This window comes from Coturnix japonica, chromosome 1 (assembly GCF_001577835.2).
Source record: "Coturnix japonica isolate 7356 chromosome 1, Coturnix japonica 2.1, whole genome shotgun sequence".
NCBI lineage: Eukaryota > Metazoa > Chordata > Aves > Galliformes > Phasianidae > Coturnix > Coturnix japonica.
Window position 1 is genome coordinate 39004473 of NC_029516.1, and position 16153 is coordinate 39020625.

Sequence of the window (16153 nt, forward strand, 5' to 3'; positions counted from 1 at the left end):
GTAGTTTACATAAAACTTCAAAAATTTTCCTCTATAATCTTAAAAAAAAAAAAAAAAAAAGTGTATAATATTAATATTTTGCATTTGTTTTGATTTCATCCATTCCACACTGACTAAAAAATCTAGATGATTTCTGCGGGTTTTAAATCCAGCACTGGGAAATGTTTTCATAGTTTCCTCTGCAATATTTCTAATTATTATGAATCAAGTTGGATTTTCATTAGTTTTGTTTTTCATACATACAGCTTTTAGCTTAATGAGTAAATGTGTGGCTGTTGCCATAAAAAAGGCTGTTGAAAGTAATTAGAAAGTGATGAGTAAGGTTTGTTTCCCTTTTTCTTAGGGGTAATTTATCATCCAAATGAGATAATAGAATTGATTGGAGCTGATCCAAATGGATTATTCTTCATCTCTTTTCACATAGTAAGTTAGGCAGTTCAAGAAACACTTCATTTCTTGTCTGAAGTAGCACATGGGCTTCAAACGAGCAAAAGTATTAGATATCTAGTTTTGCATTCCTCGTGCTGGAAGGTACAGAACTGTTTGAGGAGATGGAAGAAGATAGTTAAAATCAGTTTCCTATTCCCCCATCCTTCAGTAAGCCTGTGCCTGGAATTCCTTGCTAGAATATGTTCACTGAAGTATTCATAAAAATAGAACAGACTACAAGCCAGAACTGCTGCTTTTAACTGCTGCTTTTATCCCACAGAAGATTATTTTTAATTTTTAAAAAATGTTTGATGTGAAAAAGTGAGAATATGTTGTAGCCTGATTAAATCTATCAACTATAATTCTTTTCAATATGTGGACAGGTGCTGGAATGGGCTGCCCAGGGGGTGTTTGAGTCACTGTCCCTGGAGGTGTCCACGAGACATTTAGATGTTGTAATGAGGGACATGGTTTAGTGGGAAATATACCTGATTGGTGGATGATTGGATTGAATGATCTTAGAGGTCTTTTCCAACCATGGTGATTCTTTGATTCTGTGTCTTTAACAAAATGATATATATTCTAAGTTTGCCTGTGTTAAAAGTGATTTGTTAGAACTGACTTCTCTGCATTCCAGTTGCTCACTCATACATGAAAATAGCTGCTGTTAATCTTGTAGAGACACCTTCTATATCCGTTGCACCAAATCTAAGTATAATTTAACAGATAATAGGATAATGATGCTTACTTTGGCTACAAGTCAGTTGTAAGTAGTTTTGTTCTGTAAAGAAGGTAACTGTCATTTACTTTTGCTCTTACACAACCCAAATAAAAAGTAGTATTTTAAACCCTTTCCCTTTCACAGATGTTACATTTTAATTTGTGTAACAATTAGCAGTTTACAGACCTGGCCTAAAAGTGTTTAGAATAAAACTTAAATGTATTTTCTGTCATTTAGGCAATGCTCAGCTTAGACCTGAGGCTAAACAGAGACTGTTAAATTATGTGAAAGAAGAACCACAGGATGCAAATGGTTACTTCAATTTGGGTATGCTGGCAATGGATGACAAAAAAGATGCAGAAGCAGAGGCATGGATGAAGAAAGCCATAAAGTTACAGCCAAACTTTCGAAGTGCTTTGTTCAATTTGGCACTGCTTTATTCTCAGACAGCAAAAGAATTGATGGCTTTGCCCATCTTGGAAGACTTACTGAAATACTACCCTGATCATACCAAAGGTCTAATTTTGAAAGGAGATATCCTTATGAACCAAAAGAAGGATATAGTTGGAGCAAAAAAGTGTTTTGAAAAAATTTTGGAACTGGATCCCAACAATGTGCAAGGGAAACATAATCTTTGTGTAGTTTACTTTGAAGAACGAGACTTAATAAAAGCAGAAAAATGTTTGGTGGAAACTCTAGCACTGGCACCTCACGAAGAGTATATTCAGCGTCATCTAAACATAGTCAGAAGTAAAATTACATCACTTAGTGCTCCGGAGCAGTCATCAGTTCCAGCAGGTGATACTGCCACTGCTGCTGCAGAAGAAAAAAAGAAATCATTTCAGAATTTGAAAGAAGTGAAAAATGAGCAGAAACCCTCCCAGACAACAGCTGGTAACAATAAAGGACATTCAAAAAATAAGAAACAAGCAGAGAGAAACAGTATGGAAAAAAAAGAGACTCCCAAAAAATCTACAAAAGATATCAAAGATATTGAGAAAAAGAGAGTTGCTGCTTTGAAAAGACTAGAGGAGATTGAACGTATATTAAATGGTGAATAGCCTTTATTATGTCGCAATAGAGTACGATGGTGTACTATTTTTAATTGTTGTTTAATATATGAACCAACGGGAAGATGATTTCAGTATTTTGCAAATAGAACAAAATGTTGACTGCCTATCATTTAACAAGAAGCAGAACTCACTGTAATGTTTTATGCAACAAAACTACAACTTTTAAATATGAGGGGGATGGATGGGATTAAGGGATAATGGGCTGAGAACAGTTTTAAATACAGAATCTCAAAATTGAGAAAATCACTCTCAAAAATTATTTGTAAGTCAGGGATATTCAGGAATGCTACTTTAAAAAAGTGTCAGTGAAAGAACTGAGTGGAGGACTAACAGGATAAGCCAGGCACTGCTGCCATAGAAATCTTTTTGTATTAACATTTTCTACATTTCCGTTTGCACATCAGCAATTTAAATCTTTCTATAACTTTGCTCTACATAGAAGAGCATTTTCAATGTGTTGTTTCTAGACCTTAACTAAAAGTCAGTAAAATGCCACTGGTTAGACCATGGGACAATGCAGCAGCAACACTAAAATGCTCTAAATCTGAAATGATACAATAATTGTATTTGTTCTTTACTTACTGCTAAGTTTTGTACAGTTTTACTTGATAACTCCTATGGTGCTCTTAAGATCTTTGGAGTCTACTTTTACTTTTAAAGAAAAAGTGTGTTTTTTCTTCAACTATCAAACATCTGGTTGTTTGGGGTCTGGCTTTTTTTGTTTGTTTGTTTGTTTATATATATATACATATATATACACAAAAAATTGTTTTTTTGTTTGTTTTGTTTTTGTTGGTTTCTTTTTTCCCCTCAGTTCATTGAATACAGACAAATGCACTTTTGGTACACTAAGCAGTATGCTATGCAGTAGTTCTTGTGAACTGTGTTTCAGTGACTGCGGACTGACTCTTTGGTGTAGGAAGTTCTTTGTTGAGTGTAGTGGATTTACGGCTCATTGGACAGAATTTTTTGTCTCATGACTTTCAGCAACACTAACATAAGCAGTGATTGCTTAGAGCAAGTTGTTAATATTTAAACCACTGAATTTAGAAATGTTTAATGCAAGGAAGTTTGGATAAGGAAGGTCCTTCCAGATACTAAGTTCTTCATTTTGATAATTTGTCATGAATGTGTGCTTTTTATAAGATATTTATTTTGACTACTAAAATAATCTCATTTACATTTTGCCACTAATACACCATTTTTATTTCCTTCTTGACATTTTTTTTTTTTTTTGTAATTTCAGTGTTCCTTTTATCTTGTGCAATGCATATATTTTTTGTTCATATATATTATCTATTACCAAAACACAATGCTTTGTATGACTGCTGAGAAAGGAAAAGAGGAGATGGGTTCAGTAATAATTTAATCATTAAATCTAACTTTACTCTTCACGTTCTGTCTTCTTTAATGATGTAGAATTATTCCTTAGCAACTGTACTGTTTAACCATAGTCCTTTCTGTAACTGCTCAGTTTTCTGCTTTTTGGCAGTAATCCAGCTGTATGTAAGATTTAGTGTTTATTTTTATGGGAGGGTTCTTCAGTGTTTGAAGGCCTTGCAGGGACCTTGCCACTATTATGTATCGTTTGTGATGTTACTACAACAAGCTTGTATGGTAATAACTAGGAAAAGAGAGTGTGGGATTTTAAAACTATGATTTAAAAGCTGCAGACATAACTGGGTAGAGCCTTTCTTCATATACAAATTTTAAGGTTTTCCTGTAGCACCAGAAGTCTATTGACAACTCCTGGAAATCACTGCTTTATCTTAATTGGCAAATAACTTGGATCTTGTAGCTGAAATAGTTGTTACGTAGAGGTCTACTGGAATACGAAGTAGTGGATGAAGTGTGCCCTCCTTACCTTTGCTTTAGGAATGAATTAGTTATTGTTCTGGTTGATACAAAGGAACATTCATTTGAAGGTGAACTTGAAAAGATACATTCTGTCTGACCAAGTGAGCAGATATTTTATCTGAACATTTAAGAGGAGAAAAAGCACGTTCTCAGTTCTGGCATTTGAGTTTCTGTCACTTGGCTCTCATCTTGACTATCCAAGTACCTGCTCTTTGAGAACAAGCAAGAAACATTAGATTCGCTGACAGTCAAAGGTGTCGTCAGGCTTAAGCAAATGAAATCATCATACTGACATAAACTAGGGAATACTCATAGTAGGTTCTGGTCTCTTAACAGGCAGTGTATGCCCTTTGTTTTAAAGAAATTATAGTAAAAGCAAGTATTTTGTCAGTGTACCAAGTTGGATTTAGCCTGTTTTAAACTCATAGGAAAAATGTTACAGTAAAGTTAAGCAGCATAAGCTTCTAAAAATAGTCAAATTATACATTCATTCAGATCTGATCTAATTTTTTAGTGTATTGTTTCTATGAACTCTGTCAGGGGAAATTGTTGGGTATTACGAAGAATAGGAAATATCTTCCTATAAACAGGAATGTACAGAATTTCACAGATTGGAGTCAAAAAGAACCAAGTGCAAGAGGAATTATTTCCAGTGCTCAGCGCTGTTTGTAACTTGCTTAGTCAATACTGGAAGGAAAAAAAAATGGTGAGGACAGGAGTAAACATGCAGAAATACAGCAGTAGATAGAGGCTCACTTGCAAGGAAAGTAAGAAAATGTGCTGCCTTCAACTGAATACTGTTGGAATTTTTTATTTCTGCCAATGCAAAGATGTACTGGTCTGTACCTTATTTTGAAACCTCACACAATTTCAGTGCATTTGAAAGGAAAATGATGTGCTCAAATCTTAGGGAAGTGTGAATCTTAGCTTTAAGCTGCGAAATAATGCCTTTACAGCCTACAGGCACTCCTCATGCAGATCCTCATTTCCCACTGACCCTCTGGCACTGAGATCCTCCTACTCCGAAGAAACAAGGTGCGCAAGGGATGCAAAAGATGCACAGATTTTTTGTTGCTCTGGAGCTATGACTGTTGTGATCAGGTGCCTACTAAATGGATGTAAATTGCTGACAAAATTCTGTTTTATTACTTGGCCTTTTCTTGTTCACCAAAAATAGCTGAACTGAACAGGGGCTGTGGGATACTGAGGCAACCTTACTCTTAATTCAAGTTGAGATCAAAGCACTGACCAGCTAGAAATACCATCTTTCTGACAGAAAATTCTATCAGTTGTGGAAGTTACATACTTCAAAAGCTGATGAAGTATTTTGGGACTATGCATATAGGTTGTCCGGCACAGCATCTGAGTAGATTTCTCTTCCTCTCATCCATAGAGCATTACAAGACTAAAAGGCAGAAATAACAGCTTCTCAGGTGCATTACTTCAGTCACCTTCTGCTTCATGGCCAGATTAGGTTTTTACAAGATCAGACTGTATGTACCTTGTAAGGCTGCCCACCCTGCATCCAAGGTACGGAGCTATGAACATGCAGGCGTGTGGCATTTCTTTCTTCTTGAAATTTCACTGAGGCTCAATGGAGATCAAAACAATTCTGGGAAGTCAGCACCCGCCCCAAGCTCTTGCAGACTTTGTATCCCACAAAGGCACCAAAAAAAAAAAAAAGAAAGAATCCCACTTTGGGCAAATGTATGTGGCTGTGGCTGGGACTTTTCACAGCAGAGTCTCTGATCCATCTTTGCCTGGCAAAATGTCTGGAACCGAAGCAGAACCTACTTCTAAGGACCTGCATCAGATGCACCAAAGTTCAGTCTAGGAATCCTGCTTTGCTTAGGCAAAGAGCATGAGAATGAAAAGGATGGAAGACATCTCTCTTTCCACCCACTCTTCTTCTAATTTCCTCTACTTAGAAAATAGTAACACTCTTTGTGTAGGGTTTCAGCTGAGCCAGGAGCATCTGCTCCCGAACCCTCCAACCTAGCTTACAAAAAGGTAAGTAAACCTTATCTCTTTGCAATCAATATAGAGCAGCTTACTACTTCACGTGCATTTCTATGCTACATTTAAAGCAAAGGGAAAAAAATCCAAATAAATACATTATCTTTTTAACAGTGAATGGTAATGAAGCTAGTGTTTAAAACTTACGCACTACTTTCTGCTGTCTGATGTTAGTGCCCTTCCACAAACCAGTGGTTCTGCACACAGGACATTTGTCTTTTGCTTCCATACACAGTTATCTGTCTCAAATAAATACAAATAAGAAGGGAGAAAACACACCACAGTACCTTCTGCGTGATTGTTCTGGGATGGCAACAATTGGCCATTATGATTAAAATAATCATTATTATTATTATTATTATTATTATTTTCTTTGTCCTGTAACTTAGTAAATATTTTTATCTCAATACCTGAGTACTATTTATTTTTTTTTTCCTAATCCCCATCCCACTGGAAGGGGTTGGGATGAGTGAACCACTATGTGGTGCTGAGCCACCTGCTGGGTAAAATCACAACAGCTGTGTAGCTTCCTTGAGCTAAGAAAGAGCTTGAGAAAACCAAGTTTAACCTTGCACAGTAAAGTTTAATCCTTCTAAAGGTTACTAGAAAGAGAATTGGACTTTACAAGTATCAGATACCTCAGTCTGAGGAATCCTGCTTTTCAAACAAAACATTGCTATACTGTTTATAGACTCCAGCATAATGCAAGCAGGTTTCACCTACTACATCTTTTCCAGTATAGGAAATAGATGAAAAGCACACATAGATATTCTGTGTTCAGCTGGTGTCTTCAAACATGCTTACAGAACTGTCAGTGACTTGTACTGCGTGTCCATGTAGAGACACTAATGTGCTTTGCAGCGAGCTCAGAGGTTACCCACTTGTCTGGATGAGCTGTCTTTTATTTTATTTTACTTTGTTGACATGTGAGTACGAAGAAATAAAAGTGTGGGTGTGCGGGGGCTTTGTGTGACAGACTACACCTTGAAAATGTGGAAAGATTTACATATGCTAATGCGTGAATGAGTGGTGCTGGCAAAAAATCTCATTGCCAGTGACTTGGCAGTAAGGATAAATTGGTGTATTTGATGTAGTTTGAGAGATGATAAAGTATAAAAGCTTTATATGAGGTTGCAAATTCTCTGCATCTTTTCTGAGTTGCAACTGTCACTAAGGTGAAGCGTGATGGATGCTGGATAGAATAAAAGCAAGCATTAAAATGAAGGAAGTTATTCAGACTTCCTACACCTATTCAGAATATATCTTTGTTCTTTATGTGTAGTCACTAGCGTATTGTCTTTTCAAATACACGTAGCGAGATATTTTTAGTTATACACGTATTCATGCACACACAATGCAAGTAGGTGGAGGAGGAAAATGCAACAATTACAGGATGTCTTACCAAAAGTAGGAGTCATAACTTGATTTTTAAAATACCTTGAAATTTTTCTCACCTTTATTTGATCTGCAGTTGCTAACCCAGTGCTATGCATTGTTGTACGTGATCATCACTGCAGCACAGTGATGTAACACTAACTCACCAGTACATAAAAAAACACAACAAAACAGATTGTGACAACTGATGCTCACAGGAAGTCAGTTTTTAACTTCCCTCAGCTCTCAATTGAATCACAGAGGTTTGCTCGGGTGCACTGCATGTGTCAGCTACAGGAATACCAGAAATCACATGACTTTTTGCAAGCCATAGTGGGTTTTCTGTAGATGTTTAAACATGTGCCTTCTCATTAGCAGCATGACAAAGGCAGCATGATTACATTGCACACACCTGAGAGCTGTACAGAGGGGTAAGAAGTGAGGGAAGCGGATCTGTAGGAAATGCTAAGTGCTACTAAAATCTAGTAAATGTACGAAAGCCATGTAATAGCTGTCTGTATTCAGAAATGGTGCAAAAGTACAATGGTTTTGGTGGTGTTGTTTTTTTGTTTTTGTGTTGTTGGTTTTTTTGTTTGTTTGGGTTTTTTTTAAGCTTAAAAAAAGAACAAAGACAATAACTGATAAAAGAAGTTTATAAGGAGCTTCTGAATGCCCTTCCTACCTTCTGGAACACTTTTCAGACACAAATACAATGCTGGCTTTTTTTCAGTTCTCTACAAAAGAGAGCACTTAAAGTTTAGTAGAAAGAATAGTTGCAAACAAAACAAAGGCAATAAAAGACGTGAGATATTAATGCTCAGGAAATTCAAATCCCCTGCAGAAACAGCAAAGGAAGCTACATGGAGCGGTTTCTTCAGATGTATTTATATGAGTGGATTTGTTAGAAGTGTAAGATCGGCTGATGAGGATTATCTGGATAAATCATACCATATTCCTGCCCCTTTGCTCAGTATGCTAAGTTTCTAGTGCTATTATTTAGGCTTCAGTTTACCTTTCCAGAGATTTCCCTTCAGCTGTTTCTACAGGTATTGCAAGAGAACTGATTGCTAGAATATCCATAAGAACGAACAGAAAGTTTATAGAATGATTTCATTATGATCAACATGCATGAAATGTAAATGCATATATGTAGGTCAATCCAAAAGTAGTGCTTCCTGTATGTCTCTGTAGAAACTGCAACAGCTACAAAGAGCAGAATAACACTGTTTGATAGAGAAAATTCTCAGCTTTTCTATGTTTTCTAACATAGTAATACATTAGCTGTGAATTTTTATCGGCAACAAATAGGAGCCTGCATGCCATACTCAGGACAATCTGCACCAGCAGAGGTGATCCACTGTTGCCACTGCTGAAGCATATCCCTCACTGCCTCACTGTGCTCACATCCACTGTTTGGTCTCCATAAATGTTCAGTGAACACTGATGAATGTCAGTGAGTTCCATTTCTTCTGCGTGAGGGATTCAGTGACACACCATTATTCATAAATGCTTCTGTGTCTGATGCCATTGTGTCAGTCTGTCCTTCTGCTGCTGTCTGTCTCACAGCAACAAAATGAAATAGGATATTGATGGAATGGTTCAGCTCCTACTGCCATACTGCTAATGCCCGCCTCTGATGTCATCATGGGCTGACATAATAAAATAGGAGGCATTCATTTCAGAGCAGCCCTCGTATTATGCACTGTCCAAGGGTAAAAGCAACTATGAAATTGCAAAGATTTTAATTTCATGTAAGGAATTAAAATGATACCTTGGAATTTTATCAGGATATTCCAATTATGTGCACTGGCTTGTCTTGTGATAAAATTCACAAACAAAACCTTCTTTCCATTGACTTCCTTTTGATCATCTTTCTTCTTCCCCTCATTTTGTTCTTTCTGTATCTGCACCACCTTTTTTTTTTTTTCCAAACCGTGTGTACAAAAATTGCCAGATGATCCTTCAAGTTATGAACATAAGACAAATTCTACATTGCTAGGTTTATAGAAAAACAAACAAACAAACACATATAAGGCAATTGAAATGCATAAAAGTTATCTAGATTTTTATGATTTAAAATAATAATAATAACAAGATATTGCTGCATGGTATCTGGGTATCTGAAGAGCTTTCTGGGCAGTGAAAAAATATAGCAAACTAGGTCATCAATTACAGGCCACATCAACTACGGAGTTTAAGACCTCTCATATGGTTGTTTTCACTGGTACAGGGTCCCTTCTTCAGTTCAAAGTGAGATGCCAAAAGTTAGGGACCAAAGGTTAAACTGAATGGGATAACACAGGCTGTTTCTTGAGTACTTAGAGGTTCTCTTTGTTTTCGTGTGTTCTTTTGTTTCTCTTGTACTGGTACATTCTCACACTGCCGGTGCTTTAGGACAGAGGCTGTAGAGGAAAAAGAGAAGGAGAGGTTTTGAAGTCTTCATGTATTTGTAACTGATGAGCATCTTCAGTGTTTGCTTTTTGTTTTAAATACATCTTTAATGTAAGAGTTTATAAATCCCATAAATAAGTTTTTGCTAAAGAACTAGAACAGTAATCTCAATATTTTTTTAGGAATAGTATTCATTTCACTTTCTTATTGCAGGCTGTTATTGTAGTTTGAACAAGCAATATGGAAGAATATCTGCAGACCATGATAACTGAGTTACCATTTCTTAACTAGTATGGAGCACTTGTATAAATCATGAAAAGGATCAGCTAAGTGCTATGTTATATCCTGTTGTTTGGATTGTTTGCTGCTCAAGATCTAGCAGCACTTTTGAGAAGGCAATAGTTATTGCTTCCAGGGTCAGCTACTGTTCATGCTATTGTTCGCCTGCAACCCTGTTAACACTTCAGAGGCAAAGGCTTTTATCAGTCAGGCTTGACCTCTTGATACCTATCTTGTTAAAAGGATGAGGAGTGGTAGAGTCAACTAACCAAACTAGAGTAAGATTTCAAGACGGTCGTGATTATGTCAATAATAACTGTCTATGGATTACCTAGCATTGTTCCATGTTTCTGTCCTGCATTTAGCTGTTTGCAGTTAGCTAGTTTTCCTTGAAGTTGTAGTGGCAACTTTGCTTTGGTTCAGGCCAGTAAGAATATAAATCTTAAGCAGCAATCCAATCCATGTTCTCCATGTGACAAGAAAATTTGCAGTGCTCTGAATAACACCTTAAGAAGATATGGCCTCTGACCTGAGAAGATCATCATCATGGAAGTATGTGATGATCTAAACTAGGAAATAAATAAAAATGGTATTTCCATTATATATTGTCAACTAGCAGTAAAGCATCTAGGGTTTTACAAAGCTTCAACAGTCTGATGAAGCATGAAGTTCTCCATAATACTGTTTATTAACATACCTTCCTGCCTGTATTTTTCTTCATGAGAAATTCTTGCTTTTCTGTAACTACATAATCAAAGGAAAAACAATAATTTGCTCTTTAAAAGTCACCATCAAATCCCATACTCACAATTTTTAGTTGTAATTTAGAGTTGTTATGCATACATACTGAAGAAGAAAAAGAAAAAAAAAAAATGAAAAGAAAAAAAGGAAAAAAGAAAAAAAAGAACTTTTGCTGTTATGCTCATTTTATTCCTAAACTTTGGGAAAGCCAGTACCAGACTCCTTTTATAAGACAGAAATTTGCAAAAAACTAAGGTGGAAGTGTGCTTGGATGTTTTTCATATCAACAGGATGATATATCACTGAAGTCATGTAGCAGAAAACAAAGTGACAGAGCTGAAAAGGTATCTCCAGTAGGAAGATATTAATAATGTTCAACTGGAATACAAACTTGTTTTTGTTTACTATGTTCAAGGTCAGTGAATTCAAATTAAAACAGAATTTCTGCTGGCTGAATAGGGAAAGCAGAGGGCTTATATTCTGCAAAGAGCTAGAGCTTGTTATCTAAGGCTAAGCAAAATCAAAAGGGCATGTGGTTATCAGAATACCCAGTAGGAGGTTATAAAATGGAAGAAAAAAAATACCACTTAGGCTAAAAGCCAATGTTTGTACAAGAACAAGAAAGGAGAAAACAACTATAAATAACTCAGGCTGGAAATGAGGCAAAAGGCACGACTACCAGAACAATAAATGATGCGAATATTTTTTGCACACAGGCTATTTTAAGTTAAGGCCATGAGCTGTTTTGAAAGTGAATGCTGCCTCTGATAATGAATTACATGTTGTGAATAAAGAGGTTCATTCGAATTTCTAGTTCCACTAAAGAACACTGAACTAAAAATCAATCAGAATTTTATCCCATCATCTGTTTGTCTTCGAGCATATGTTTAAATTGGAGAAGTTCTTGTTACATTAAAAGTCCCTACTGCAAAGTTGCATAATTTGCATGTGAAATTCTGCACAGAACAGTATAAAATAACATTATATTAAAACTTTCAGTGTTTATAGTCTTACTGAAATCTTAATACAAGAGTGAAGATCAGTTGTCTGAACATAGACATTTATTACCGAACTGTTTTGTCTTCTTTGTATTGAGAAACTCCTGCTAGAAGTGACGTATAGGAAGAACGAAACTTTTACAATGCCAACTCATTCATCATAGAATCATAGAATATTTTGAGTTGGAAGGGACCAATTGGTCTGCAATGAACAGGGGACAGCAACAGCTAGATCAGGTTGTTCAGAGCCCTCTCCAGCCTGACCATGAATATCTCCAAAAAGTACATGTGAAGCAATAGTGTGTCACTGAATTCCTCCAAGCGCAAAAAGATGGCACCCACTGATATGCATCACACTACATGAATGTTTATGGAGAACAAACAGTGGATGTGAGCACAGTGAGGCTGTGGGTGGTATGTTTCAGCAGCGGTGACAGTGACATAAAAGACAAGCCATGTTCCAAAAAGCCATGTTGTTTTTCATGCTGCATGCAGGCTGTTGTTCATTGTTGGTGAAAATGCATAGCTAATGGTGGTGACTGTGTTGAAAAATATTGTTTTGTAGCGGAGAATTTGCTCTATCAAATAGTGCTACTGTGCTCTTTAAATCTGTTGTAGTTTCCTTCGAAACAAATAAGAGGCATTATTTTCAGAGTGGCCTATGTACATTATAACTGTAGTTGAAGTTAGAAAGTAGGTGTGAATCAAGAAGAAATAGAGAATGAAGTATTTTTATTGGACTGTAATTTTTATTTTTCTTAATATGATTTTTAGTTCTGCCTTTATGTAGATATGAATAGTAAATCTTAGCCACTGGATCATCTCCTACAAAATCGTTAAGGTAATAAAAAAATACATAACAAAAGTAAAACATACTTTGTTATTAAGTGAATGCAGAAAATGTCGTTGAAATATGTCATATTTCAAGAAAGACGATAATTATTTCAAGTTCTTTTTAAAATTAATTTAAAAAAAACAACACCTGAAAACAATTCTAAGATTGCAAGCATTGACAGTATCAAAGAATGCTGAGTATGTGTGTTTAAAAATTAAGTGAAGTCTTGAGAAGAGTTTCCAGCTTTGCTTCTCAAACTATTGAACACATTTTTTGAAAAGATGTAATCTGATCTTCATCCAAATGATTTTCCTCTTCTGCTTCTCTTCTTGTTTCTGAGTGCACAAAGATGTAAGGAATGTACTCGTACAGTTTTTCATTTTAATCTAGTAATTCAGAAAAGATCCAAATATAAACCTGATTATCATAATCTATCATTTAGTTTCTCATCAACTAACAGGTTTATTCAAGCAGAAGTCGTACATTTTACATGCCTAGAGAGGGTCTGTCTTGACATTTTCAGTACCTGAGGCATAAACATATTTTTGTATTTATAATAAATCAGTTATGTATCCTCTCTTATAGAATTCTGGCTGTGAAAACTTGTATTTTAAAGTGCTTCCTGCTTGTACTGCAGTTTGACACTCAATACAAAATAATTCATTCATGAGCATGCCTTGGCAAGAAGATAATGCAGATTGTCCTGACCTCCTCTGCCACTGCTGAGATGGCTGGACTAGCAGACTCAGATCTCTAAACAGGATAAATCACTTCAAGATTCTGCCTGATGTAAGACATAATTCTTTCTGAGCAGCAGAGGCTTAATACAAACCTGATAGGAGAGTGTGCATGTCTTAATATTTTATCACTTTCTCAGGGCTAAAAACACCACTTTTCTAGACCTTATTTCCCACCAAGCATCTCCTGAGCCTTTAGAGTCCAACTCTAAGGCTTCACTTTTCTAAAGGAAGGATATAGGCTGTTGGCTTGTACCAATTAATACCTTCATTATTCAACAAATTGTTAGAAACCTTTTCTATTTCCTGTAATATTACAACTTCTCTCTCCAGCTCTCCCCATAAAGAAATTTGTTCCTCTCTCATCTTTCCAGAAAGCTTGATCTGCTTTTGCCTCCTAGAATGCACACAATTTTGCCCTTTTCTGTACAGCATGTGCAAGACCTGTGAGGTCTTTAAATGTCCGGCTGTCATATGAGGCTGGCAAGACTGACATACAGGTCTACAGTAACCCTGCTCAACTGTCATCTGATGCTCTGCTCAAGTGCACAGGACACAGTTTCACATTTAAATTTACATTTTTAAATGGATCTAGCCTTGCACAAATAGAAATCAAGAAAAAGAGAATTAATCCTGATGTGATTTTTGTTGTTGCATTGGTGTTATTGTTTCTTTGGTTGTTTGGATGTTTTTGTGTGCTTGTTTGGCATATGTGTATCTAACAACCTGTTATGGGATTGTTTTGTATGCAGACATATCAGGCTTGAAGCTAGCCTTTTTATTTGAGACTGCCCTAAGACTGCACTGGGGCTATATTTTAAGGGCATGCTTCTCATATTTATTTCTTGAGAATATTTTGTTGAGCACAATAACGATTTAGTTTAAGTCTTCATTAGGACCCAAGCTGTTAGGAATCAGGGGAATTCCCATGACACTGGACCTATTCACATTACGTTTGAGAATTTTCACACTGCTTTATCTCATCTTTATTGAAAATGACAGTCTTGTGTCTGATTCTCTTCCATATTTACAAAGAAGAGCTTGTTAGTGTCGAATATTTTTAGTATTTATTTGCTAGTTTTATTTATTCAGAGAAAAAAGATAATAATCTAACATGACTACAAGGATTTTGCTTTTTACTTATCTCAAACAGTTATGACCTACAACAGTTAAATGCTAATTTACTTCACTGTAAATTCAGATCTCAGATATTTCTTTAGAACTAGATATTTCTTTAGAACTAGAGGGAATGGTTTTAAGCTGCGCCAGGGGAGATTCAAGCTGGACATTAGGAAATATTACTTCTCAGAAAGGGTAGTCAGGCATTGGAATGCACTGCCCAGGGAGGAGATGGAGTCACTGACCATGGAAGTTTTCAAGAAACGTTTGGATGTTGTTTTGAGGGATATGATTTAACTGGGAAGTATTGGTGATGGTTGGACTGGATGATCTTCTAGGTCTTTTCCAACCTTGATAATTCTGTGATTCTGTGATTCTCAAATGAGGAAAGAATATTGATTACGTTTGTCCCAAGTGTGGGATAGATGAGGATACACAATAATTATGTGTATGCTTCCACTCTACAATGCATAAATAAAACCTCCTAGCATTGCACTGAAGGTAGTAATTTATGGTCAGATAGGATGGTGGATCTAAGAGGACAAGTTGTATGAAGAGCAGCTGAGGCCCCTCAGTTATCTCAGTGCAGAGCAGAGGAGCTGAGGGGAGGCCTCATGGTGGCTGCAGCTCCTCAGCAGGGAGCGGAGGAGCAGCGCTGAGCTCTGCTCTGTGCGACACCAATAGGACCCCAGGGAACAGCATGGAGTCAGGGGAGGGTCAGACAGAGTGTTAGGAACAAGTTCTTCAGCAGGTGGTCAGGCCCTGAAATACACTCCCCAGAGCAGTCAGTGGTCATGGTCCCAAGTTGATGGAGTTTGGGCAGCAGTGTTGGAAATATGGTTTGAATTTTGGATGGTCCCACATAGAGCCAGGAGTTGGAGTCAATGATCCTCATGGATTTTTTCCAACGTCGGCTGTCACAGGGTTCTCTGTACGTAATATGGATTTGTTATCTGCCTTGTTGTCACAATGAGAGAATGAGGGTCACATATTTTTTTTCCTAATTTTTATTACAATAATTATCAACCATCTATGTTACTCAAATAATAAACTGGGGGGGGGGGGGGATCATAATTATATTTAGTGGAGTACATATTGTGCAAGAGATGGCTGATTAAGTGGAATGTTGTACAGCTAATGTAAAGTTAAACTTGTTTGCTGTATTCCCTATTCAAAAAACATTTCCAAAAACTCATTTCTTAACCCATAATCATAACGATTCTCACGGACTCATGGATACCTCATCTTTTTTACTACATAAACAAATAAAAAACATTCCAAATGGAAATTGTGTTTCTACTTACGCTTTGGATGATTTTTGGTTCATCTTGAGTAATTAGAGTTGGAAATAATGTTATCCAAAAGAAACACTCTTTTAATGACGTTTTAAAATATTTTCCGGGTAATGTGTAAGCATATGACTATGAATATTGCAGAAAAATAAGATTAATCAGATGCAGAAACCTAACTTTCACATCCTGTGTTTACTAGTAGTACTAGCGCAATGACACATCATCAGTAGGGTAAAACTAACCTGTCTCACGACGGTCTAAACCTTCTTTCACATCCTTGTCAACTCACTG

At 36.4% G+C, this 16153-nt stretch overlaps 1 protein-coding gene across 1 annotated transcript in view; it reads left to right on the top strand.

The window, feature by feature from the left end:
• The window catches only part of TMTC3 (transmembrane O-mannosyltransferase targeting cadherins 3), a 35323-nt gene extending 31706 nt beyond the window's left edge, over nt 1-3617 (top strand). Inside the window, exon 15 of the mRNA XM_015857864.1 lies at nt 1388-3617. Within this exon, the coding sequence (XP_015713350.1) occupies nt 1388-2211 (824 nt within the window). The 3' untranslated portion in view covers nt 2212-3617. The remainder of the gene's footprint in view (nt 1-1387) is intronic.
• Nucleotides 3618-16153: the final 12536 nt, after the last annotated feature.